At 43.8% G+C, this 26,820-nt stretch overlaps 1 protein-coding gene across 1 annotated transcript in view; it reads left to right on the forward strand.

The window, feature by feature from the left end:
- The window catches only part of DNAH12 (dynein axonemal heavy chain 12), a 172,991-nt gene that overhangs the window by 37,530 nt on the left and 108,641 nt on the right, over window positions 1–26,820 (forward strand). Inside the window, exons 15-30 of the mRNA XM_043972200.1 lie at window positions 3,406–3,540; window positions 5,199–5,392; window positions 6,185–6,428; window positions 8,364–8,549; window positions 9,545–9,745; window positions 10,916–11,110; window positions 11,768–11,889; window positions 11,981–12,263; window positions 14,849–14,968; window positions 16,117–16,273; window positions 17,024–17,196; window positions 19,805–19,957; window positions 20,423–20,662; window positions 22,127–22,372; window positions 23,736–23,855; window positions 24,955–25,064. Of these exons, the coding sequence (XP_043828135.1) occupies window positions 3,406–3,540; window positions 5,199–5,392; window positions 6,185–6,428; window positions 8,364–8,549; window positions 9,545–9,745; window positions 10,916–11,110; window positions 11,768–11,889; window positions 11,981–12,263; window positions 14,849–14,968; window positions 16,117–16,273; window positions 17,024–17,196; window positions 19,805–19,957; window positions 20,423–20,662; window positions 22,127–22,372; window positions 23,736–23,855; window positions 24,955–25,064 (2,879 nt within the window). The remainder of the gene's footprint in view (window positions 1–3,405; window positions 3,541–5,198; window positions 5,393–6,184; window positions 6,429–8,363; window positions 8,550–9,544; window positions 9,746–10,915; window positions 11,111–11,767; window positions 11,890–11,980; window positions 12,264–14,848; window positions 14,969–16,116; window positions 16,274–17,023; window positions 17,197–19,804; window positions 19,958–20,422; window positions 20,663–22,126; window positions 22,373–23,735; window positions 23,856–24,954; window positions 25,065–26,820) is intronic.

Below are 26,820 nucleotides of genomic sequence, written 5' to 3' on the forward strand. Positions count from 1 at the left end.
TTAAAATAGGGCAGCTAGGTGGCACAGTGTCTAAAGCACTGGGCCTGGAGTCAGGAAGACTCATCTTGGAGAGTTCAAATTGGATCTCAGACCCTGATTAGCTATGTGACCTTGGGCAAGTCACTGAACCCTGTTCGCCTCAGTTCTTCATCTATAAAATGAGCTGGAAAAGGGAATGGCAAAACACTCCAGTATCTCTGCCAAGAAATGGGCTCAAATCCTGCCTTGAACACTTGTGTGTCCCTAACTAGGCACGTTCTTTCACCTCCTTGACTCCCACTTTTCTCATCTGCAGATCAGGGATAAGAGTACCTTTGGTTTGTATCTTGCAGGATTGTGGCGGGGGCGGGGGGGGGGGAAAGACTTTTGCATCGGATTTTATATATAAATGTCCATATAATATCTATATATAGGCATAGATTATATGTATACATATATACATATTTCTACAGAGATATCTATGTATCTATGTGTGTATGTCGCAAACAAATTATATGCATCTCCAGAACCTAACATGCCTAAAGCTAATTTATGGCCCAGTGACACTTTTGTCTAAATTTCACATTTTTAGTAATAAGGGATTTACTAAGTCAGTCACATTTTGTCTATGCCAGGGTGATTTTTGCTTCCCTGAAGGTATTTTTGAATTATTTCCTCCCTTATTTTATTTAGGGGTCATAAGATTTAAAGCCAGAAGAGACTTTAGTTGCTGTTCAGCCATTTCAGTCGTGTCCAACTCTCCGTGACCCCCATTTGGTGTTTTCTTGGCAGAGAAAACAGGTTTCCTCAGCAACCTTGTGTGTTTCATTTTATGCACCTCAAAGCATCGCTTTTTCTTGGAGTGGTTTGCTATTTCCTTCTCCAGCTCATTTTAATTTTTTAAATTTTTAAAAATTTTTTAGTGAGGCAATTGGGGTTAAGTGACTTGCCCAGGGTCACACAGCTAGTAAGTGTTAGGTGTCTGAGGCCGGATTTGAACTCAGGTCCTCCTGACTCCAGGGCCGGTGCTCTATCTACTACGCCACCTAGCTGCCCCCACCAGCTCATTTTACAAATGAGGAAACTGAGGCAAGCAAGGTGATGTCACCTGCCCAGGGTTAAGAGGCTAGGAAGTATCTGAGGCTGGATTTGAACTCCGGGAGATGAGTCTTTCTGACTCCAGGGCTTTTTCAGCAAGGATACTACCTGTAGCAATGCAGATGGGCTCTGAGACTTAGAATCAGAGACTTGCCTAGAGAGCTCAGAGATTACCCTCTTGTTATTATTGTACAGGAACAGGTGAGTGGCCAGCAGCACCCCCTGGTGGTTAGATATCTTTGGATGAATCAACCTCACTCAGTACTTCCAAGAGAATCAAGAGGAGAATGTTTAAAAAAAAAATGCAAGGGTCAGAGATTCCCATGTGCCGAAAAAATTTTGGAGAATTCTTTCTGCTAGGAGGAAGACCCAGGGAGAAAGGCAGAGGGAAGGCCAGGGAAAACCAGACAAAGAGAGGGAATCTTTGAAGTTTGTTCAATACCCATGTATCTATATAACTCTTTTTTTTTTTTTAGTGAGGCAATTGGGGTTAAGTGACTTGCCCAGGGTCACACAGCCAGTAAGTATTAAATGTCTGAGGCTGGATTTGAACTCAGGTCCTCCTGAATCCAGGGCCAGTGCTTTATCCACCGCACCACCTAGCTGTCCCTTCTATATAACTCTATGAAGATTTAATTTATATATTTGGATTTTTCCTTTGTGTTTTATCTTCCCATTGCTCTTGGTTACTAACTGTAGAAGTTTTTAGATTATTGCAGAGGGCTTCAGGGCCTGCTTGTTTAAGGGGTAGAAGGAAAAGGCTTAGTTGGACTCCAGGCCTGGGGTCTAACCCATTCTTCACCTGGAAGGATGGTCCGGGGGGAAGGACAGTTGCTCTGTGAGGAGAGGACCTGGGTTTAAAGCTAGCATTTGCTTGGTGACCTTGGGTAAGTCACTTCTCTGGGCTTGAGTTTCATTTCTGGAAAATGTGGGACTTTTTAACCTTTTTTGTGTGTCCTGAACCCCTTTGGCAGCCTGGCGAAGCCTCTGGACCTCTTCTAAGAGTGATGCTTTGAGGTACATAAAATGAAACACACAAGGTAGCTGAGGAAACCTGTTATATTGAAATATAGTGATCAAAACAGTCAAAAACCCAGTTCACAGATTCCTGGTTAAGAACCTAAAAGCTGGACCCAATTGAGGCCCTTTCCAAGTCTAGGTCTCTGGGTGATGGTGATAAGGACAAATTGGGTGCCCTCAGCATGTGCCGATGCCTTGTAAATGGGGATTGGGGCCTACAGTAACTAGAACAAGATGGAAAGAGCCAGGCATTTCCACAGAAGGATTGGGCCTAGTGAAAAAGCTGTGCTTTTTTCTCATAGTTGACTTCGTGTTCTGTTTTGCATAAACTGTTGTGGGTTTGTTTGTTTGTTTGTTTGTTTTTTTGGTGGGGCAGTGAGGGTTAAGTGACTTGCCCAGGATTACACAGCTAGTAAGTGTCAAGTGTCTGAGGCTGGATTTGAACTCAGGTCCTCCTGAATTCAGGGCCAGTGCTTTATCCACTGTGCCACCTAGCTGCCCCTTGCATAAACTATTGAAATTGTCTTATGGGCTTAAGATATTCTGTAACTGAGTCGGGGCTGAGGAGAGAAGGGGAAGAGGCAGGATAGGAATGTTCTGACTGAGCTTCAGGAAAAAAACCTGTGATCAGAGTGAGAACATTCCACAGCAGGTATTATATATTTGCCTGTAATTGAGAATTGACTGCACATCCTTAATGTTAGTTAATAATTGTCTTCTTACTGGATGGAATAGACCCTTGGCTTAGCAATTATGTCAACTCAACCGTGAGTCAGAATCTCATAAACAATCCGATAATCTAATTCACTAAACGTCGTCCCCTCCTAATTTGGGAAATTTTGAGTCAAAACATAGTAATTAGTCTTTCATCTATACCTGTCTGTATTACATAAAAATATATATATCGAAGCCTTTTGTTTTTACTGGTCATTTCCCAATATATTTTACTCTCCCTTGTAACAATATTTTCCTCATTAGATTGTGAGCCCCTTGAGGGCAGAGCTTGTCTTTTGCCTTTTGGTATTCCCAGTGCTTAGCCCTGTGCCTGGCATGTATACAGTAGCTAATAAATGCTGATTGATTATCAATTGATTGGAGAAACAGTTGGGCAAAATCAGCTGACACAAAGTTCTGTTGACCATCCTGAATTTTTATAACTTGGATTGCAGCCAGTAATGTTTTATTTTCATATATATCATTGCATCTCTCTCTGTTTTCATTACCACACTCACACTTAGATATTTCTTTGGCATGTTTGTGAAATGTAATGAGGTCATTAATACAACCCACTTCTCTTTTATTACATAGCTAATTGAGAATGCCAAGCGGAAAGGTGAGACTGATCTGGTGGCCAAGAGAGAGAAACTTATTTTGGAAATTGAAAAGGAAACTCGGCGCATGGAGGAGTTTACGGAATATGCAGAGTTGGAGCGGATGCAGCAGGTCAGGCACACACATGCTGTCAGAGCTGTAGTTCAGGCCTCTGAGTCAGAAGGATCTGGGTTCAGATCTTGCCTCTTGCACACACTAGCCACATGATCCCAGACAAGTCACTTAACATCTCAATGATCAGGGGAGTTCTCAAAGATTAGAAGGTATGGGGCAGGCTCTGATCTGTACTGGGAGAGGGAATTTCCTCCCCAGGAGTTCCCTATACTATCGAAATCACAAGTCTTGCTCCATGCCTCATTTCCAGAACTTAGTGGTAGAAAAACTTGTGTTGTTTTAAAAAGCTAAGATCCTACTGATGCCATTAGCCCTGTGTTTTTTGTTTGCTCTCTGATTTAGTTTATTTGAGACACTGTTTGGTATGGCATCCACCTTAGCAGCTCTTTACAACACTGGAATAGAATGATGCAAGTCATTCTCACTCCCCCCACTGGCCCCTTCTCCCGGTAATAATGTATTTCTTAATTAGGAAAGTTGTCTAGTTTATTCAGTTCAGCAAGCACTTATTTAAATGCCAGGCAGTGACATTTTCTGGAGAAACAAAGACCATAGTGTACCGGGCCCTGACCTCAGGGAGCATACAGAATTGGCATCACAGACCTTGGAGCCTATCCAGGCTGCTCCCTCTTGCTTCTGCTTGAAGGTCCACTCTGCCGCCCTGTCCTGTAGCCTGTCCCACTTGTTAGGAAGCTCTTTACGTTTCTGCCTATCACTCCTCCTGCCCCGGAGGGATGAATAGCACAAAACCAGGCCTTTCACTGTATCATCGCCCTGAAAATACTGCAGGACAGTTTCTGTCTTCTAGAGCAAAGCTTAAACTGTGGGTTGAGTAACTGAATGTGTGGGTCACACATTTTGGCAGCAGTAAAAGATTATATATACTTATTTTAGATACCTATATACCTGGGCTTGTGTAAAAATTTCTCTGGCAAAAAGGGGTTGTGAGTGGAAAAAGAAGATTTCCTAGTTTCTTCAGCTGCTTTTTAGATTGTTTAGTTATCCTTTGACCTCTGGGTCAGCTTTCTGACTTATCAATAGCCTTGCCTCAATGCAGCACCCAGGACTATTACCTCTCTAGTTCTGATCTTTCTTTCTTTCTTTTCTTTTCTTTTCTTTTCTTTTCTTTCTTTTTTTTTTTTAATGAGGCAATTGGGGTTAAATGACTTGCCCAGGGTCACACAGCTAGTAAGTGTTAAGTGTCTGAGACCAGATTTGAACTCAGGTCCTCCTGACTCCAGGGCCGGTGCTCTATCCACTGTGTCACCTAGCTGCCCCTCTCTAGTTCTGATCTTACAGTGTTTTCTCAATGCAGCTGAAGAAGGCTTTGCTTTTCATGGTGGCTGGATAGATCATGATCGTGGCTTAGATTGAGCTTGGGGTCCACTGTGACTCTCAGTTCTTCATCAGGCAGACTGCTTTCTAGCCATGCCTCTCCAATCTTGGTGCTTGTGAGGTTGTTTCTTTTTTTAAAACCCGAGTATAAGCCTATGGAGTGCTCATTACATAGTAGGTGTTTAGTAAACATTTATTTATCCTTAGTAAATATAAGCTTATTTGAGGCAGCTCAATATTCTGGCCTGTCAGAATCATGCAAAGCTGTTTTCTTGAATCTCACCTAACTATTTCTCAAGAGTACTATTGCTTGCTTTCAGTACGTGACCGATGTAAGAATGCTGCAAAAACGTATTCAGGAGGCAGAAGATATGGTGGCTTTTATTAATAAAGAAGAGGGGCTCTTCAAATGGGAACTGACAAAATACCCAGAGCTAGATAAGCTAAAAGTGAGCGTTGAACCCTATCAGAAGTTCTTTACTTTCATTCTGAAGTGGCAACGAACTGAAAAACGGTAATTATGACTTTGGTAAGAGAATAGACTGTTTACATGCAACACGTGAAAAGTTTAAAACATGAACTGATTTTATTTCTCCTGGACCAGTGCTTCAAAATAGAACTTACCTGGATATAAATGAACTCAATCCTGTGTGAGTGTCTATTTTTGAGATGCATCTATTGAATACATTAAAAAAATTATATGAACTTTACACTTGGCTATTTATAGGATCATGAGATCATAGATTTAGGGCTGAAAGGAATCTTAGAAGTCATATTAGCCAACTCCTTCACTTTATAGATGAAGAAACTGAACGGTGGAGACATGAAGGGTTTGCCAAAGGTCACACAGGTAATTAAAGAGCAGAGTTAGGATTTATTATTTTTTTCTGTATGTTTGGAGATTTGTTGGGGAGACATGGGGGCACATGGCCCACGTGGCTGCCCTAGGATCCACAGTTGGGGTTTGCAGAGTCAATAAACACTGCATTTTTCTCAACCCTCTTTCTAAGAATTGTGAGGGGCGGTAAAAGCTGACATCTCTTCACATCCCCTTTGTGAGTCTGGATCCTATGTTCACTGGATGCAACTTGATGTGATAGAATGGACATGGGAGCCAGAATCAGGGTCCTTGGATCCTCCCTCTGGTTCTGCCTCTGGCTGGCTGTGTGACCTTGAACAGTCACTTAACCTCTCTGGGACTCAGTTTGCTCATCTACAAACATGAAGGGGTTACACGAGGGGATGGCCAAGGCCCCTTCTAGTTCCAAAGCTCTTAGGAATTGTCTGTCATTTTCCCTTCCTCCAGGTGGATGGATGGAGGCTTTCTGGACCTGAATGGAGAAAGCATGGAAGGTGATGTGGATGAATTTTTTAGAGAAGTTTACAAGAGCCTGAGGTTCTTCCAACTGAAGCAAAAGAAAGAAGCCCAAGAGAAAAGAAAGGCGGCAGGAAGGCGATCCATAACGGATGAGAAAATAGAGGAAGAAATTAAAGACAACCCAACAGTTATTATGTGTTCTGCTGTCATGGAGCAGATCAAAGCCTTTAAGGTAGGAGACCAGTGACGGATGGTTGGAGCATCCCCTCTGTGAATCTGCCAGGCGCCAGTCAGCCCCTAGTAAGTGATGATTTTTAGGCCTTAGAAAAGGCCTCGCGGAGGAGGTGGTGGCCTTTGAGCTGAGCTTTGAAGAAAGTACTGATTTTAAGAAGCAAAGGAAATGAGAGAGTGCCCTCCTGGTGTGGAACAAGTCTGTTCCCGTGTTTGGTAAATCAATTCTGTGCCATATTCCAGGCCCTCCACAGGCTGGTTCTTCCTTATTCTCCACAGCTTTCCAGCACGAGCCCTGCCCTGCATTTTAGGATTGCCAGTCACCTGCTGTCCCCAACACATACCATGTGCCCCTTTACCCCCATCAATTAATAATCTCCTTCTCTCTTTCCTTTTCTTTCTTTAATGACTCCTGAGACCTTAAAGCTAGAACCTATGGTATAGATAGACCTGCACCACTTAGCATTAGGCCAACAATATCCTGTCCTTCAGCGCCTCTGGGCTCTTCATGAATGCGAGTTCTCTCCCCAGATCACAACCCGTCCATCCATGCCCCTTATGCTGTGTGAATCTGGCACATCTTTCAGCGTATTCTTCCTGCAGATCTACCCAACCTACCAGAGGCTTTTGCCTGGTTCCTTTGAGATTTCATAGATTCCAGCACCAAACTTGGGGGATGCTCATTTGGTCCATTCCCTCACTGTTGTTTCTTGACTCCAGGCCACTATTTGTGTCCATAGCGATTGTGGGGAGATGCTGCAGTCTCCTTGTGCTCACTCTCTATGTCCTTCCACTGAGGGAAGAGGTCAGCTGGAAGACTGGGGGCTGGGGAGAGGGGAGGTAGAAACCATAGGGTTTGGCTGTTTGAGGTGAGAGAGTAAGGAGTGAGGACAACAGAGGTTGGGAAACTGGAAGAATAGTCAGAAAGAGGGAAGTTAGTCATTAAACATTTATCAGGTGTCCCCTCTGTGCCACAACATAAGTTCTGGAATTTGGAAGACGCGTGGGTTTTGTTGTAGGGAGCGGGGATGAGAGAACGAACATTGGGTACTAGGGTGGGTGGTCAGGGACAAAGTGTATTCTGGGGGTGGGAAAGGAGGTAGCCAGTTTTTCATGGTCACAGGTGGACCACAAAGGGCAGCATCTTCATGCTAGAATGGGGGCTCCAAAGGACAGGTTGAAAGAGGAGAGGATGGGAGGGGAGGGACTGAGCCAAACAGGGATGAGATACCAGGAGGAAGTTGTCACAGGGGAAGGGTGCTGTTACCTTAGCAGACGAATAGGAATACACTCCTAAAAATAATTGTTTTGGTAAATCAGCAAAAATTTCTTAAAATGTAGAGAAATTCAGCTCAGCTGTTGGGGAATGAGTTATGTTTGGTTATATCTTTAAATCGGTATCTCAGTGAAGCAGGCAGCCCTGCATTGCTTTTTTTGTTTTTTGTTTTTTTGTTTTTCGTGAGGCAATTGGGGTTAAGTGACTTGCCCAGAATCACACAGCTAGTAAGTGTTAAGTGTCTGAAGCCGAATTTGAACTCAGGTCCTCCTGATTCCAGGGCCGGTGCTCTATCCACTGCACCACCTAGCTGCCCCTGCATTGCTTTAAAAAAAAAAAATTGGTGAGGCAATTGGGGTTAAGTGACTTGCCCAGGGTCACACAGCTAGTAAGTGTCAAGGGTCTGAAGCCGGATTTGAACTCAGGTCCTCCTGAATCCAGGGCCGGTGCTCTATCCACTGCACCACCTAGCTGTCCCTGCATTGCTTTTTTTAAAAAAAATTTTGGTTAGGCAATTGGGGTTAAGTGACTTTCCCAGGGTCACACAGCTAGTAAGTATCAAGGGTCTGAAGCCAGATTTGAACTCAGGTCCTCCTGAATCCAGGGCTGGTGCTTTATCCATTGTACCACCTAATATTAATATCCTTTCCTCATAATTAGGAACACATCCCTACTGTCACCATCCTGTGTAATCCAGGTTTGAGAGCTCGCCATTGGAAACAGATGTCGGAAATTGCAGGATTTGATCTAACTCCGGACTCAGGGACCACTCTCAGAAAAGTATTGAAGCTAAACCTCGCCCCATTCCTGGATAAATTTGAGGTCATAAGTGCTGGGGCAAGCAAGGTAAGCAGGAAAGGTATTAAGAATGAGGGCCAGGGGCTGCTAGGTATTGCAGTGGATAAAGTACCGGCCCTGGATTCAGGAGGACCTGAGTTCAAATCTGACCTCAGACACTTAACACTTACTATCTGTGTGACCCTGGGCAAGTCACTTAACCCACATTGCCCCACAAAAACAACAACAAAAAAGAGAGCCCAGTATGGGTGGACATCACCATCCCCATGCTGTCTTGGGTGGGGAGCAGGCCATCTTTATTCTAGTGACCAGGATGATTCAGCTGGTCAGAGGGAGGACTATCACATGAACAGGCATTTAAAGATGCATCACATTATCGCTTTATGTTTTGGGGACAGCAGGTGGTGCAGTGGATAGAGTCAGGAAGACCTGAGTCCTAACCGTGCCTCAGACACTTAGCGGTTCTGGGACTCTGGCCAAGTTATTGAAGCTCTCTCGTTGTCTATAAAATTAGAGTAAAAATAGCACCTACCTTATCAGGTTGTTGTAAGGACTAGATCAGATAGACTTGTAAAGTGCTTTGAAAACCTTAGAATGGTGGGGCAGCTAGGTGGCGCAGTGGATAGAGCACCGGCCCTGGAGTCAGGAGTACCTGAGTTCATATCCAGCCTCAGACACTTAACACTTACTGGCTGTGTGACCCTGGGCAAGTCACTTAACCCCAATTGCCTCAGTAAAAAAAAAAAAAAGAAAAGAAAACCTTAGAATGTTCTATAAATGCTGGAGAGGAACATAGACTCCTCAGAGGCCTTGTGCGAAAGGATGAGGCTGGACCAGATGGTCTCTGGTTTCCTTTCTAGAGTAAGCCTTTGATTGGCCTGGGATCCCCCTCATAGAACAAATGGGGAAATGGGCGTCCAGAGAGGGTTAATGGATTCTCCGAGGGTCATATAAATAGTGACTGACGGAACCAAGATGAGAACTTTGGTCCTCTGCTCTAGAAAACGACCTATTGCCTTGACTACAACCCGTCCTCTTCCTAGGAATTTTCCTTAGAGAAAGCCATGCATGTAATGATAGACACATGGGATGACATCACTTTTAACATCACTCCATATCGAGAGACTGGAGTCAGCATCCTTTCTGCCGTGGACGAGATTCAGGCCATCCTGGATGATCAGATCATCAAGACGCAGACGATGCGAGGCTCGCCCTTCATCAAGCCATTTGATAAAGAGATCAAGGTAGAGTTACTGTGGCTTCTGGCCTGGTCATTCCCTTTTCTCTTGTTTTTCTTTTCTATAGACATGATCACAGTGGCTCTACAAGGAGTGGAGTATAAATATCATGGATCGCCCTGAACACCCAAATTTGTTTTTAAAATTTGCATTAAAAAAAATATAGGTATCTTTTTGTTTCGATGTAGCAGATACCTCCCAACCAACTCTCATATAAGTTCCTCTTTGTGGCCTGAAAACACTTAAGTAAAATCATCTCACAGCATGTCACTTTTCACTTTTGTAATTGAGGAATGAGTAACATCAGTAATTAATAATTAATTAGTAATTAGACAGCGAGGACGTGTCTTTTATCTTTGATTATTGTGTGCTGTTGTCATTGGCCATTGAATTAAATAAATATATACCATATATAATATATATTTACATATGTATACATATATATTTGTTTTTGTATTTATACATGTATGCATATTTTCCTGTTTTGCTCTGTTCTGCTTTGCCTCACCTCGTACAAGTCTTCCATGTTTCTCTGAGTTCATTAGAATAATAATAATAATAATAATAATAATAATAATAATAATAATAATAATAATAATAATAATAATACCTTCTTCCTGCTATCATCTGTTCCTTATTTACTGTGATGACACTGACAAGTCGGTGGGGGTGAGTTGTGGTATTTCCCCCTCCTCGCACCCCCCCCTCATTGCTTAGAGAGAAGCTCTGAGAGGCAAAGAAAGTTGTCCAAAGCCACACAGCGAGGATGCAACAGTCCAGGTTGGATTCCTGAGATCCAGGGCTCTTTTTATCTCCCATAGCAAACCCCGTTTTAAGAAATGTAAATTAGAAACAATGAGAACTACCCGAAGCGGCCAGGTGAGTTGGGTTTAGAAGCTACACAAGTGCTTTCTCTGGGCTGAAAACCTCCCCACCAGGCTGCATTCTCATGTTCCTGGGAAGGTTGACAGTGGCCCTGTCTGCCTGCTCATAATGGGGATGACCATCTAGATCAAATGTTTTTTGCCAAGTGTCCGATGCCTCCTGGTGACCCTGAGGGACACATTCTGTGGATGTGATTATTCCCGTTTTTCTGATGAGGCAAATGAGGCTTAGAGAAGTTCCTAGTCTTTTATCATCCCCACATAACTGGAAACTCTGATTATTTCTTTGGAGGCCTGGGAGGACCGTTTGATTCGAATTCAAGAAACCATCGACGAGTGGCTGAAAGTGCAGGCCCAGTGGTTGTACCTGGAGCCCATCTTCTGCTCGGAGGACATCATGCAGCAGATGCCAGAGGAAGGACGGCAGTTCCAGACGGTGGACAGGCACTGGAGGGACGTCATGAAGTACTGTGCTAAAGACCCAAAGGTGAAGGGGCTGGGGGCTGGCCAAGGGGGCTCTGAATAACCAAGGAGGGTCTCAGCCTTCCTCCCTATGGGAGGTACATTAGTCACTGCTGCAAATGTGTGGTTCGATTGGGCCATGTTGATCCACGACTTTCTTTCCATGAGGGAGCCTAATATGTGGCTCTCAATTAATTAAGCAAAATACATTCTGTAATTGGTCAAACTGTCAACGAACAAGCTTTTATTAAAGGACCTACTGTGTGCTTAGCTCTGGGTGCACAAAGAAAGGCAGAGGGAGGGTCCCTGCCCTCCAGAAACTTGAAATCCAATGGAGGAGACAGCACACAAACAGTAATGTTCTTTTTTTTTTTTTTTTTAGTGAGGCAATTGGGGTTAAGTGACTTGCCCAAGGTCACACAGCTAGTAAGTGTCAAGTGTCTGAGGTCAGATTTGAACTCAGGTCCTCCTGACTCCAGGGCCGGTGCTCTATCCACTGCGCCACCAAGCTGCCCCAAGCTAATTCATTTTAATGAGCAGGGCTCAGAAAAACTGCTCTGTCTATGTTTTCATGAGGCTTTTGGCGTTGTCCTATGTCCCTGCTCCTGCTCCTGCTTCCTCTGATGAACTCCCAGATGGATCTTTTCCTGTTCCTGTGTCTGATGAGCCTGTCTTCTTTCAGGTCCTCGCTGCCACATCTTTGACAGGCTTGCTGGAGAAACTGCAGAACTGCAACGACCTTCTGGATAAAATCATGAAGGGACTGAACGCTTACCTGGAGAAGAAGCGTCTCTTCTTCCCCCGGTACGACGGCTGGGCTTGCGGGGTGGTTAGAACCCAGCCCGCTGCCCCTGGCCCCTGACCGAAGCATCCATGTTTCCCTGTCCTGCCCTAGCTTCTTCTTCTTGTCCAACGATGAGATGCTTGAGATCCTGTCGGAGACCAAAGACCCGCTGCGGGTGCAGCCGCACCTGAAGAAGTGCTTCGAGGGCATCGCCAAGCTGGAGTTCCTGCCCAACCTGGACATCAGGTCCATGTACAGCACCGAGGGCGAGCGGGTGGAGCTCATCTCCCTCATCTCCACGGCCGAGGCCCGAGGAGCCGTCGAAAAGTGGCTCATCCAGGTGGAGGACCTGATGCTGAAGAGCATCCACCAAGTCATCGCCATGGCCTGGGTGGTGCGTGTCCCGCGGCTCTGCAGAGCCGCCGTGTTATTCTGAACGAGGCGCTGGCCAGCGAGCACTTATTAAGAGCCTCCTAATCAAGGAATCGAGCATTTATCAAGTGCCTACTGTGTGCTGGGCACTGAGTAGTGATACTTTGATTTTTTAAAAGCCTTGGGAAATCATACAAATGACTTTTTGAGCCGTCGAATGTTCTTTTCTCGATTGCTTGTGCTCAGTTATTAAGATAAAGCCGCATTGTTGCTAGAAAGAGAACCGTCCTAGAAGCCTGGAAGTCCTGCCTCTGACATTTCCTAGCATTGAGAGCCCCAGGGAACACTCTGGGGACTGTAAGGAGCAGATCTGTGCGGGTGTCAAGGCCTCTTGGTTTCATCTTGACATCATCTCTCTCTCTTCTGACTTTGCTGCTCCCCAGGTGCAGGCCCCCCTCACCTCACACCTGGGCAGTTGCTATGGCCTGCCTCCTGGCTTCCCTGGCTGCTTCTAAGTCCCAATCAAAATCTCATCTTCTATAGGAAGCCTTTCAACTCCTCTTACTTCTAGGGTCTTCTTTTAATTATTTCTTCTTTACCTTATATATAGCATATATGTATGTATTTGTTTGCTTGTCTTTTTGTTTGTGTATGTGAGGCAATTGGGGTTAAGTGACTTGCCCAGGGTCACACAGCTAGTAAGTGTCAAGTGTCTGAGGCCGGATTTGAATTCAGGTCCTCCTGAATCCAGGGCCGGTGCTCTATCCACTGCACCACCTAGCTGTCCCTGCTTGCCATCTTACCCATTAGACTGTAAACTTCTTGAGGGCAGTTCTGTTTTTTCCCTCTTTTTATATCCCTAGTACTTAGTGTGGTGCTTGGCACATAGTAGGTACTTACTATATGCTTATTGACTGACTGACTGACTGTCAGAGGGGGTTCCTTCTCTGACAATTCTCTACCAGTGAAGTTACGGGTCTACTCTTCCTCCCTGTTGCTTATTCTCAGGGCCCACTTCTGATCTTCACAACAGCCTTGTGAGGTAGGTAGGACAGGCACATCATTTGCTAGCTTTCCTAATGATGGACCATTTCTGTGTGTGTGTGTGTGTGTGTGTGTGTGTGTGTGTTTTAAAACACTGAAAATCCTCTTTTCATTCCTTTACTATATTATTCATCAACATTTTTTGTGTTCGTGTCATCAAAGTTAAGAAAAATTAGGTTTTTTGTTTTGTTTTGTTTGTTTAAATATTTGGCGGGGCAGTGAGCGTTAAGTGACTTGCCCCCAGGGTCACACAGCTAGTAAGTGTCAAATGTCTGAGGCTGGATTTGAACTCAGGTCTTCCTGAATCCAAGACTAGTGCTCTCTCTACTGTGCCACCTAGCTGCCCCCTAAGAAAAATTAGGGATACATTATATGTATATTTATCAAACACTTCTTTTCTTTCCCTCCTACCTTTAACTCCCCCCCCCCCAAAAAAAAAAAGAAAAGAAAATCCAGCCCTTGTACAACTAAGCAAAGTGAAGAAAACCAAATCCCTGTACTGGTAATGTCCAAACATGCCTCATTTTGCATAATTAAGTCCGCCACTTCTGTACTGGGATTAGGGAAGCCTTTTATGTGGACATAATCAACCCTTCCCAACAGACACTTGATGTTTGAGCAACTCCCAGCTCCAAACTCTATTTCCTCCAAACAGTTTCTCCATTGTTCTCAGAAAGGAGGGAAGGGTCATTCAGCTCTGATTGGATGGCGCGAATGTCGGCCCTCGAAAGTGACTAGAATTGTGTTGCGTCTCAGTGTTTGGTCATCAGCATTTCCTCCTCACGAAGCCCCATTGCTCTTGGATTGGTTTTCCCTGTAGAATCTAGGGGGTGCATGGGACAAGACCCGGCTTTTCTGTATCACAAAGTAGAAGAGAGAAGGGTCACTTTTTTCCAGATTCCCATCATTTTAAAGTTCTCTGAAGTGGTTTCCTCACGGGAGCACGAGTTAAAGTGGTCTATTGTCTTTTTTTTTAATCACAAAAGTATTTTATTATTTTCCAAATACATGTAAAGATAGTTTTCAACGTTTGTTTTTATAAGATTTCTAGTTCTACATTTTTCTCCCTCCTTCCCTCCCCTCTTCCCAAGACAGAAAGCAAACTGATATAGGTTATATACGATAAAGTAATCTATTGACAAGCAAAGGATCAGTGATAGCTCGAGATGGGAATTAGACCTGTGATTTCACTGGTATTAGGAGCTCCCAGGTGAGGAAACTCCCTCCATTCATACAGGTTGGCACCTTCCTTGAAGCTTAGACTCTTTAATAAAGAGTTGCCTAGTATATCATGTTCGTTGAACTGTCCCAAATAGCCAGTTTTTGTCAGAGGTGGGATTTGAACCTGGGTTTTCTTGGCTCTAGGCCAGCTCTCTCTATCCATTCTAACAGGCTGTTTCTCAGTGATAGATCTAGCAATATCAGAGATGCTGACCACCAGGTGTTGTTTCATTCACCTGTTCAGCCTCCTCTTTTTTGTTAGTGAACTGAGTATGAGTAATATTTTAGATGGCTTGTTTGAGGACAAAGAATGAAAACAAGAAATGTGCTTTCATTTTTCAGGCTTATGCACAATCAGAAAGAAAAGACTGGGTCCGAGAATGGCCCGGCCAGGTGGTCCTTTGCGTCTCTCAAATGTACTGGACGATTCAGACCCAAGAAAGCATAAGTGGGGGACCAGAGGTAAAGTCCTTGGGGAAATTTAAAATGATGCTTTCTATTTGATTTCTGTGTTTTCCAGAAGGTGCCAGCTTATGTCCTCATGACATAGATTTGCTTCTTTGAAAATCCTGTTTGTCATTGCCAGAAGGCAATGCTGAGGCCTCTGAGGCCATGCCAGGGAAAGAGAAGGTCTTGTGGGGTCCACTGTGCTGGAGAGGCCTTGTGTCTGCTGGCTGAGGACTAGCCTTGGCTCAGCACCGAGACTGTTCAAAAGCAGGTCAGCTGTGGCATGGTGAATTCTTTGAACATGACCACCTGCAGGGGATGATCTCAATAGGCAGAAAACAATTGGTTAACATTCGGGGGTCACATGAAAATTAGCCAGCCCCTCACTAGGAGAAAGGTGAAAATGAGAACAAAGGATAGAGACAAAAAGAAGACTGAGTGTAATGCTAGCACCTTCAACCTGACCTATTCAAGTAAGCCACTGATGCTCAAAAATGGGAATGGATAAAGAAAAGCCATTTTCCTTTGTGAGGCCACAAGAGCCCAGAAACTGTCTCAGCAAACACTCCGTCAACCACCTTGCCTAGAAGAGAGACATGACAGGCGTGCCTAACATTGGTCTGAAATAGAAACCTTTGTAAAACGGTACAGAAAGGGACAGCTTTTGAGTGGTTCTGAACTGGGCCTGGGAGTGAATGGGATAGGGAGCAAGTCGAATCTCACTCTCCTCTTCCGTCTGTAACTTAGAGGAAGGACGTCATGGCCATGAGTTGCATGCATGAGTGATGATCTTCATTGTTGCAAAGCACATGCACATCGATGAGATGACAAATCCATTGGAATATTCATTTACCGATACATTTTAATTTATATCTGGCATATTTATATTGATGCCTATTCGCATATTTTAGTCTTTTTGCTTGCCATTTGAAAAACATGGTGTCAATGAGATAATGCCTGGAAAGTGCTTTCCAAAGGTATGTGTAAATGTCAAATTGAAAAACAAAACCCCAAACTTATTTATTTATATTTTGTCAGGTTTACAGACAAAATTATTAATTCCTGTCCCTCCTTTGTAGAATTGATTTTTTAAAAAATGGTACAAATAAAATGGTGATTATTGAAAGAAGGTCATGTCACATTGGGTATTTTCCCTCTTTCAGGGCTTAACAGTGTACTACAACGACCTTCAGCTTCAGCTCAATGACATCGTGAATCTGGTGCGAGGGAAGTTGTCCAAACAGACCAGGATTACTTTGGGGGCTTTGGTCACTATTGATGTCCATGCCCGGGACGTTGTCATGGACATGATTGAAGTGGGTATGGGACTTATTTTCTTAAATCTTCCCAATCAGATAAGAAAAGGCTGTGGATACAAGGCCTTAGCTCTGTGGTTTGTCTCTCTCTTAGTTCTGCCTTTATGACTGTGGTCAGTCACTGAATTCTTTTTGGACCTCACTTTTCTCATTTGTAAAATAAAGGGGTTGGTGGGGGCAGCTAGGTGGTGCAGTGGATAGAGCACCGGCCCTGGAGTCAGGAGGACCTGAGTTCAAATCCGGCCTCAGACACTTAACACTTACTAGCTGTGTGACCCTGGGAAAGTCACTTAACCCCAATTGTCTCACTAAAAAAAATTTTTAAAAATTTAAAAAAAGTAAAATAAAGGGGTTGGATTAGAGAGCCTTTGAGATCCTTTCCAGTTCTAAATCAATGAGCCTTAAAGGCCTATTTTGCCTCCATTTCAAAACAGTTTCCTTTAATTTGTTTATAACTTTTTTTCTTTTTTTGGTGAGGCAATTGGGGTTAAGTGACTTGCCCCCAGGGTCACACAGTTAGTAAGTGTAAAGTGTCTGAGGCTGGATTTGAACTCAGGTACTCCTGAGTCCAGGGCCGGTGCTTTATCCACTGAGCCATCTAGCTGCCCTGGTTTCCTTTAATTTGTAATGAGAACATTAAAAAAAAAAGGTACAGCTAACTCTAGAATGTTAGGAGAATATCACTTTTTTGGAGAAACTTTTTCCCCTTTGAAGGATTTTTTTTCTTTTCTTATTTTAATTATGGTCTTCCTAGGTGTCTCAAGCGATACAGATTTCCAATGGCTTGCTCAACTGCGATATTATTGGGAACGGGAGAATGTCCGAGTTCGAATCATTAACTGCAATGTCAAATATGCTTATGAGTACCTTGGCAATTCTCCCCGTCTCGTTATAACTCCTCTAACTGACAGGTGCTACCGGACCTTGGTAAGTGTCTCATCTGATTGATTAGCAAATGAAGATGAAGAAATATCACTATTGAAGTGATTGAAGCCAGGGTGTGGTCATGTAATAACCTGGATGTGTGTCTCATGGAAGTTAAATGTCGGGCTTCCTCCTTCATGAGCCCTATCATGCCCTGCCCCCAGGCCCTAGCGCCCCTTCCTTGAAATTTGCTATTCTGCATTTATTGGTTTTTACATGGGGGGGGGGGTCTCTTCCGCTTCCCCATCCTCCCAGTAAGCTTTAAGTTCCTTAAGGATAAGGGCCATATCTCCAGTGCCCAGTGTGGTCCTTGACACAGAGCAGATGCTTAATAAATGCTTGTTGAGTGGCTGATTGAATGACTATGTGAAAAGTTAGGACAAAATGAGCAAAAAGATCATTTGTGAAAGTCCCATGTGGCACTTCCAATTCTGTCCCTACTCTTTTGCTCTTGACACTGTCCGGCTCAAGGGGCTTGTCCCAAGGCTTTATCCTCTTTAATTTGCGGATGGTGTCATGCTCTGCCCATAGATCGCCTCCAATGGAGGCTTCTCGGCCTGTCTTTAAACTCCATCAGAGAAGGCTAAGTTCTTGGTGTTTTCCAGTGTGTCAACCAGCTAACAGTTCATGGCTAACTGTGACTCATCTGCAGTTTAATGGTGTTCTTTGGGTGGCAGTGGACCACCCTGTGTAGCTTAACCTATGAGCGACTCTAATGGGGGGAATTTTAGTTCCAGTGAGAAGGAAGGGAAGTGTCATGGCATATTGGCAGAGGAGGGGGATGGTTTTAGGCAGGCACGTGCGTTCCTTGTTCCTGAGCTCAAGCCTGGTAGATGGCCAATAACTCCGCCCGTGTGTGGAAATGACCCCAGTGTTCATATGAAGTAGACTTGGTCTTCTGTCGGTCTTATAAGGCTGCTTAGGAGATGTAACATATTCGGGCTCAAGCTGTGAGCCTCATGGAGCTGCTGTTCTGTGCTGGTCCTGTGTTAGCCCCTGAGGACGCGCAGACAGAGTGGGCTTTATCCCTTCCCTCTGTGAGCTGCTTTTTGTTCTCTTGCTAAAGGCTTGATTGAGATCATACAGTAATGGCAGTCACAAAGTCTTCCTACCCAAACCTGGGGCACCTTCGCCCACATGGATATTGAGCCCTTTGTGGGGGAAGGGACACAATTTTTTTTTTGGCAGGGTAATGAGGGTTAAGTGACTTTTCCAGGGTCTCACAGCTAGTAAGTGTCAAGTGTCTGAGGCCGGATTTGAACTCAGGTCCTCCTGAATCCAAGGCTGGTGCTTTATCCACTGCGTCACCTAGCTGCCCAAGGGATACAATTTAATGCACTGTCTCCGGGGGGTGGCACAGGTGAGTGGGGCGATTCACCTTCAGAACATCAGGGCCCAAGTGTCCTTCCTTCCTTTTGGAGGGTCCTCATGCAGTGAGAAGCAGGACATGAAGGCAGGACAGAGGAGATGCCCGCTGCTCAGCCAGCCTGGCTGCTTGGAGGCCACTAGATGTTCAGTCCACTGCAGGGGCTGCTGGCCATTCTGAGGCTGGACTGAACACATTCTTGGCCTGCGTGGCTGGGCAGCTCCGGCTGGCCTGGGCCAAGCAGTCACTACCATAACTGGCTGCCAGATTGCTCTGGGCAGGTCATGGGTTTGCTGCTGTTCCTCAGTTGTGTCCGACTCTCTGTGACCCCATTTGGGGTTTTCTTGAAAAGATTCTGGAGTGGTTTGCCATTTCCTTCACCAGCTTGTTTTACAGATGAGGAAACTGAGGCAAACAGGGGGAAGTGACTTACCTGGGTCACACAGCTAGTAAGGCTGGATTTGAAGTCTGCCCCTCCTGACTCCAGACCTGGTGCTCCATCCACTGCCACCTCGCTGCCCCACAGGTTACTTGGTCATTGGACATAGTTCACAGGTTGTCTAGACTTTGCTAGATAAGTTAATGTGCTGGAGCCCTTGGGTTCACTCTTGGTTTTTTTTTTTTTTTGTGAGGCAATTGGGGTTATGTGACTTGCCCAGGGTCACACAGCTAGTAAGTGTTGTGTCTGATATCAGATTTGAACTCAGGTCCTCCTGAATCTAGGGCCAGTGCTCTATCTACTACGCCACCTAGCTGCTCCCTGGATTCACTCTTTGATGGGCAGTTGTAGTCCCAGAGTTTATATTCTACAGGCAAAATTCTTCAAATTTCTTAGCAGAAAAAGGTTGCTTTTAGAATGTTAGCTCCCTGTGGGTAGGGTTTGTTTTCACTTTTTCTTTGCATCTTCCTCACTTGATGTAGTACCTGGAACATACCAAGTGCTTAATAAATGCTTATTGCCTCATCACTGGCATGTTCCAAGTTGTTGGAACATTCTCAGAGCCTTCTAGTCTTGTGCAGGATAATGACCCATCTAGTATTGACTGAGTAAACTCCCCTGGATTTCTCCTGTTTAAGCCAATAACACCCATCGACACAAGCATCCCTGCAGTGCTTGATGGAGTTGGGTGATGACCTCCATAACCCTTTTACAAACAGATCACCGATGATTATGTTTTCTGTTAAGCGTGGGAATATTTTAATAAATAAATCACCCGCCTTTAATAAGCTGTTTACTTTTTCCAGATAGGAGCCTTTTATTTAAATCTTGGAGGAGCTCCCGAGGGCCCAGCGGGCACAGGGAAGACAGAAACAACTAAGGACTTGGCCAAGGCCCTGGCCGTCCAGTGCGTTGTCTTCAACTGCTCCGACGGCTTAGATTATTTGGCCATGGGAAAGGTAACCAACGTAAGATGGTAGTTAAGTCACCGCACGGTTGTACGTCTCTGTGGGTGGCTCGTTGTACTTCCTGATGCAGAATGCTGTTTGAATATGATTCGAATGATATTGTGCTAATCTTCGTGTAGCTGTCAAGATACAGCTCCCATCGTTTGGCCCTTTTATGTGAATTAAATGGCAATTTTGGACAATTTTGAGCAGGTTTTAGTGGCAGACCCCTTCCTAATAACTAGAGTTGTCCAAGATGGAATGGGCTGCCTCAGGGGGTGGTGGGGTCCCTCTTTGGTGGCATCTTCCTCCTGAATTGTGGGGTGGTTGACTACTTAGCATGGAATACTGTGGGGAGACTATGGGTCAGGTATGGGTTGGATTAGATGGCCACCAACATCTCTCTATCACCTGTGATGTTCTGTGAGTCCATGATCCATCTACCAGAAAACAACCTTGTTTCTCTCTCACACTTAGTTTTTTAAAGGTTTGGCGTCTTCTGGAGCATGGGCGTGTTTTGATGAATTTAATCGAATTGAGCTAGAAGTCTTGTCCGTGGTTGCTCAGCAGATCCTTTGTATCCAGAGAGCCATCCAAATGAAGGTGGAAGTGTTTAATTTTGAGGGGACAGAACTGAAGCTCAACCCAAACTGTTTCGTAGCCATCACCATGAATCCTGGCTATGCCGGGCGCTCTGAACTACCAGACAACCTCAAGGTAATATTTTGCTGGTTTGTTTTTCATTCTGAATTTGTCTGCCACAAACTACAACAGCATATAATACGAAGGCAAAGATGAGAACAGCATAATAATAAATAACAGATGATAATGATGATAATACATTTTGCAGGGGCAGCTAGGTGGCACAGTAGATAGAGCACCGGCCCTGGAGTCAGGAGGACCCGAGTTCAAATCCGGCCTCAGACACTTAACACTTACTAGCTGTGTGACCCTGGGCAAGTCACTTAACCCCAACTGCCTCACCAAAAAAATAAAATAATTATAATACATTATGCACTGGGGCAGAAAGTCGTGCATGATAAATGGCAGATTTTCCCAGGATGACCTTTTCTGCTGATCCCCATCAAAAAGATGAGAATGCAAATAACAAAGACTGAGAGTGACTGAAAGTTTGCAAGGCACTTTGCATAGATTGTCTCAATTTCTTTACACCAGAGCCCAGGGAGGCCTGTCCCAGGTATTATTATCCCCATTTTATGGTGAGAGAACAGAGCCGAGAAGTTAAGCCACTTGCCCAAAGTTGCAGTTTATTGTTAGAGGCAGGATTTGAATCCAGGTCTTGCTTGACATAACATTAAGCCCATTTTCTTGATACTATACCTCCTCTCAATGACTATTTCTTTATAACCAAATCTACTAGAATTTTTGTAATTTTCTCTCATTTGTTTGAGATTTCCCTTCTGTCCTTCTCTCTGTGAGGCAGAATTGGATCATCTTGTTGATGTGGGCGTTTCCTTATGGTGCTGATCACAGCTCACCGATGCCTGCTGATCCTGGCTATTATTACTATTAATACATACTTACTAATGGATTGATCGTTAAGTCTGGGCTCCTGAGGGATGACTTTGCTACAGAGCAATTTCAGTAAAGGAGATGTGCATGACTCACTGGTTCAAGACATCACTGTCATCGTGTCGTTGGTTGTGTCTGTGTGGATGTTGCCTTTGGGCTTCACTTGCGGATCTTAGCCATTTCAAGGTTTCCACCCAGAGATAAACCAGAATCGGTGACATTGGATGGATCCAGTGCCAAGTACCCATCAGTCTTTACTGTTGCTCTGCTGAAGTAGCATTTGTTACGGAGCTATTTATTGATCAGTCTTCTTCCCTTTGGACAAGGAAGATTGAACCTCAGTGGAACTGCCTTGGGGTGAGGGAGCGGGGAGTGAACCGTGTCGTCAATAATCTATAATTTTTTGTTGTCCTTTCTATCTTTAAAAGTATACCAAACTGGGGCGGCTAGGTGGCACAGTGGATAAGTACCGGCCCTGGATTCAGGAGGACCTGAGTTCAAATCCGGTCTCAGACACTTACTAGCTGTGTGACCCTGGGCAAGTCACTTAACCCTCATTGCCTCGCAAAAATAAATAAATAAATAATCAAACAAACAAAAAAATAAATAAAAGTATACCAAACCATCTTCTCTTTGATGGCGTGCTAGGTTCTCTTCCGGACAGTGGCAATGATGGTGCCCAACTACGCCCTCATTGCAGAGATCTCTCTCTACTCCTATGGGTTTCTGAATGCCAAGCCTCTGTCGGTGAAGATCGTGATGACCTACAGGCTCTGCTCTGAACAGCTTTCATCCCAGTTTCATTATGACTACGGCATGCGAGCCGTCAAAGCAGTGCTGGTGGCCGCCGGGAATCTCAAGCTGAAATTTCCGAATGAAAATGAAGATATCCTTGTAAGGACACAACAGATCCATTCCTCACTTGAGGGGGTGGGGTTCAGGTTCTAAGATCTGTGTTTCTTTGGGGAAGTTGTTCAGAGCAGGAAGAAAAGGTAGATCTGTAACTAGGGTGAGGTGACTGGGACTTTGTCCCAGAGTGTCAAATTTAGACACCTCTGGTGGGTTTTATAGTTCTTTGGGAGAGCGAAGACAACAGAAATGAGCCCCTACCTATGGTTTTATTAATAGGAGGAAATTCCATATAGAAACTCCTTCCACTTACATGAATTAATTTTTAGTGCTGACTAAGCTTACCTTCTATAGGAAGTCTTCCTTATCTGTAATTTGAAGGCTTGTGACTCAAGCATGTCTCAGAGGCAGGAGCTGAACCCATGTTCTCCTGACTCTTCCCCATGCCACGTTGTCCATCAGCACCCTGGTTGGCAAGAATATTTAGGTAAAGTAAGTGGCTACCTGGTGATGGGCCGGGGTGAGCCACTCCCCCAGCTCACCTTGCCTCATTTCTCCTCAGCCTGGCTGTTTACAATTTGTAGCACCTTATTTGGATGCAGAAATTCCTTGTTATGTTTTGAAATAAGGTGATCATCTGTAGAATTCCCTTTTCATTAGGGTAATGAAATTTGTGGCAATGGTGTTGGCAATTCCATTTATGGTAATTTCATTGTGGTAAATATATCATGATAATCTCATTATGGTAATGATAATTTAAAGGAAAGACCTTGGTCATCAATATACTACTTTATCTTCTACATTAATTTTTTTGGGGGATTCTACATCAATTTTTAAGATTGTTTATATGTTATTAGAATTTTGTTAGAATTTTATTTTTAAATACGTGTTGCATTGATGCCTTTTAAAAAACATTATTCACCCCCCACTGAACCTTTTGTAACAAAGAGCAGCTACTGACAAAGGGACCTCCTCTGTGGATGTATAATGAGCTTTGCACCCAGAGTTCCCATTTTTCTTTTGAGAAGAGGGAAGTGTATTTCCCCTTCTTTTCTTTGGGACAAATATTGATCACTGCGGTTCAACTGGGTTTAGCTCCTTTTTGGTCTTGCTTTCATTCTGTGACTATAGTGTAAAGTAGATGGATGTTTCAGTTCTCCAGACTTCACTCTGCATCAGTTCACCCAGCTCTTCCTGTGTTTCTCTGGATTCCTCACAATAAGATTCCACCGCATCGATAGAACACAGTTTGTTCGACCCTCCCCCAAGCTGTGGGCACTCACCCTGTCTGCACTTTTTTTTTTTGCTCTCACAAGAAAGCATTCCTATGTCCATCCTGGCGTGCTTGGGCTCTGTGGGGATTTCAGTGCACGCTGCATAATCGGCTTTCTGTGCTTGGCACTTTCAGCTTCTTCGATCAATCAAGGATGTGAATGAACCCAAGTTTCTGTCCCATGACATACCCCTGTTTAATGGAATAACAAGTGACCTGTTTCCTGGTATCAAGCTCCCAGAAGCTGATTATAATGTAAGTATGCTTCCTAGGCAGCTTTTTTCTAACAGTCGCTTTATTGAGGAATTAATTCATTCCGTTTAATTAAAAAAGTGAGTTGCTTCTGTCTGCAGGATGAGGGACAGAGGTAAGGGACTTTCATAAAGGCAGATTAAATTAGTTTCTGTGCTTTCCAGAGTTTGGTACTGTGGGGAATGGGATTCATGTGAGGAAAAGAACATTTTGTTTCCCAACACGAATTGTGACACTCAGGCATCAGAGGCATAACTAGTATTGGGTGAATGAGGCTTTGTCCCAGGCCCTTAACATAGGGAGGCTTGCTGCTTCTCCACAGTGACTGCTGTTCTCTGCCATCCTCGGTCACTGGGCAAAACCATCGCCAGAGTGACTTGATGCAGATGTACTGAGACAGGGGGCATATTAGCTCTCCCCCTTGAGAGAGTCAAGGAAGAGGTGGTCCCTTATCAGCAGAACTTACCTCCATCCCACTTCTGATGGGTCAAGTGTGATGGGTCAACTCCTCCTCTCTTCCCATAACTGATCTGGAGCCGGACTGTCCTCTCTGCTGCATACAGTGCCCCCTTCCTCCCTATGGCTGATAATACCTCATCCAGGGGTTGTATATGTATTTTTTTTTGCCTCATGTGATTATATTTCTAGTTATGGATCTACAAATAGGATAAATACCACAGTTCAAGCTAAAAATAAGGTAAATTGGTAGTGGTAATTTGACCCAATGCATATTACAGGAGATTATTTTCATGTAATATCCAAAGCTGCCACTATTATAATTTATGTTGCACAACGGGACGTATATTTACCCGAAAGGCATGGTGTGCTAGCTAACCTTTGCAATCTTCCCCAGCTCCCAAGACAATGTTCTGAACACACAGTAGGAGCTTAAATGTTGAATTGTTTTAGAAACATTTTGATACTGCTGTCTATGCTGTTTGAATACTGTTTCCACAGTTTCTACATATAGAAACATGTCACCAATAAAATGAATTTACTTTTGAGAAGGAAGAACAACTCAAGTTATCGAGCTTTGTCAAGGACCTCTTCTTTCTCCTGTTCCATTAGAAAGCAGCCATGTCTTGTTTTTGCTTTAATTCAGGACTTTCTGGAGTGTGCTCATGAGTGCTGCAGCATGCACAATCTCCAGCCTGTTAAAGTATTTCTTGACAAGATGATTCAGACATATGAAATGATGATCGTTCGACATGGGTAAGGTTATTTTGGCTTCTCACTTGTTCCATAGCTACACGCCTACCATCAGCAATGAGGAGATTAAAGAAATGGGGTGAACAAGATGGTGGAGCAGATTCTCCTCCTCCATCCACCTGGCTGCCAATCATGTGGCGAGCTAGACATTGGGCTAGTGTGGGGCTCAGATGGCGGATCCACTCTCCCCTATCTTTGATCCTGAAGGGTCAAGACCTTCTTCCATAGTTCTAGGCAAGGCATGGCTTTAGGTAGGACTGGGTCAGTCTGGGAACTCTTCAGCAGTCTTAGCCAGGCATAAATAAGTAGCAGAGTACTTCCTCCTTTGAAGCAGGGATAAACTTAGTTTAAAGTAGAGAATTCGGGGAAGGAGAATGAATCTTTCCTCCCTTTCATGACTCTGCAGGGTTTATTGATCCATCCTGTGGTGTAAATAGAATCAGTCTGTCAATATTTATTAAGGGCCTACTATGTGCTAGATGTTGTGTTAAGCACTGGGGATATAAAAAGAGGCAAAAGACAGTCCTTGGTCTCAAGAATCTTACAGTCTAAAACCTTTGGTGTACTAGAATAGGAGAAACATAAAATTACATTAAAGTACATTAAATATACATTAAGTGCATAAGGAAAGAACCACCCAAACTCCCTCATAGTCTATGACGGGTTCTTTTTAAAAAAACTATTGGTATTTTATTTTTTCCCAATTACATGTAAAGATCGTTTTCAACATTCATTTTTGTAAGATTTTGAGTTCCAAATTTTTCTTCCTTTGTCCTTTTGCTCCCCACCTCCCCAAGACAGCAAGCAATGAGATATAGGTTATACAGTACAATCACGTTAAATAGACTTCCACCTTAATCATGTTATGAAAGATAAATCGGAAGAAAAGGGGAAACCATGAGAGAAAAAAACAAACAACAAAGTGAATATAGCATTCCTCGATCTATATTCAGACTCCATAGTTCTTTCTCTGGATGTAGAGAGCATTTTCCTTCATGAGTCTTTTGGATTATTGTATTGTTGAGAAGAGCTAAGTCTATCATAGTTGATCATTATACAATGCTGCTGTTACTCTGTACAGTGTTCTCTTGGTTCTTCTCACTTCATTCAATTTCAGTTCATTTAAGTCTTTCCAGATTTTTCTGAAATAAGCCTGCTCATCATTTCTTATAGCACAATAGCATATATACTACAACTTGTTCACCCTTTTCCCAATTGATGGGCATCCCCTCAATCTCCAATTCTTTGCCACTACAAAAAGAGCTGCTTCAAATATTTTTGTACATGTGGGTTCTTTTCCCTTTTTATGATAACTTTGGGTATTGCTGGATCAAAGGGTATATACAGTTTTATTACCCTTTGGGCATAGTTCCAAATTGTTCTCCAGAATGGTTGGATCAGTTCACAACTCTACCAACAATGTGTTAGTGTTCCGATTTGCCCACATCTTCTCCAACATTTGTCATTTATCTTTTTTTATGATAGAGGTTCTTAACCTGGGGTCCATTAACTTTAAAATTTTGATTATTATATTTCAATATAATTGGTTTCCTTGGTGATCCTAAGTGTTTTATGCATTTAAAAACATTATTATGAGAAGGTGTCCCTTGGGACTGCCAAAGGGGTCCGGGACACAAAAATAGTTAAGATCTCCTGACAATGGGCCATTCCTGACAGTGGACTAGTCTTTGAATTATTATTTTTTTCCGGGGCAATGAGGGTTAAGTGACTTGCCCAGGGTCTCACAGCTAGTTAAGTG

This window comes from Dromiciops gliroides, chromosome 1 (assembly GCF_019393635.1).
Source record: "Dromiciops gliroides isolate mDroGli1 chromosome 1, mDroGli1.pri, whole genome shotgun sequence".
NCBI classification, from domain to species: Eukaryota; Metazoa; Chordata; class Mammalia; order Microbiotheria; family Microbiotheriidae; genus Dromiciops; species Dromiciops gliroides.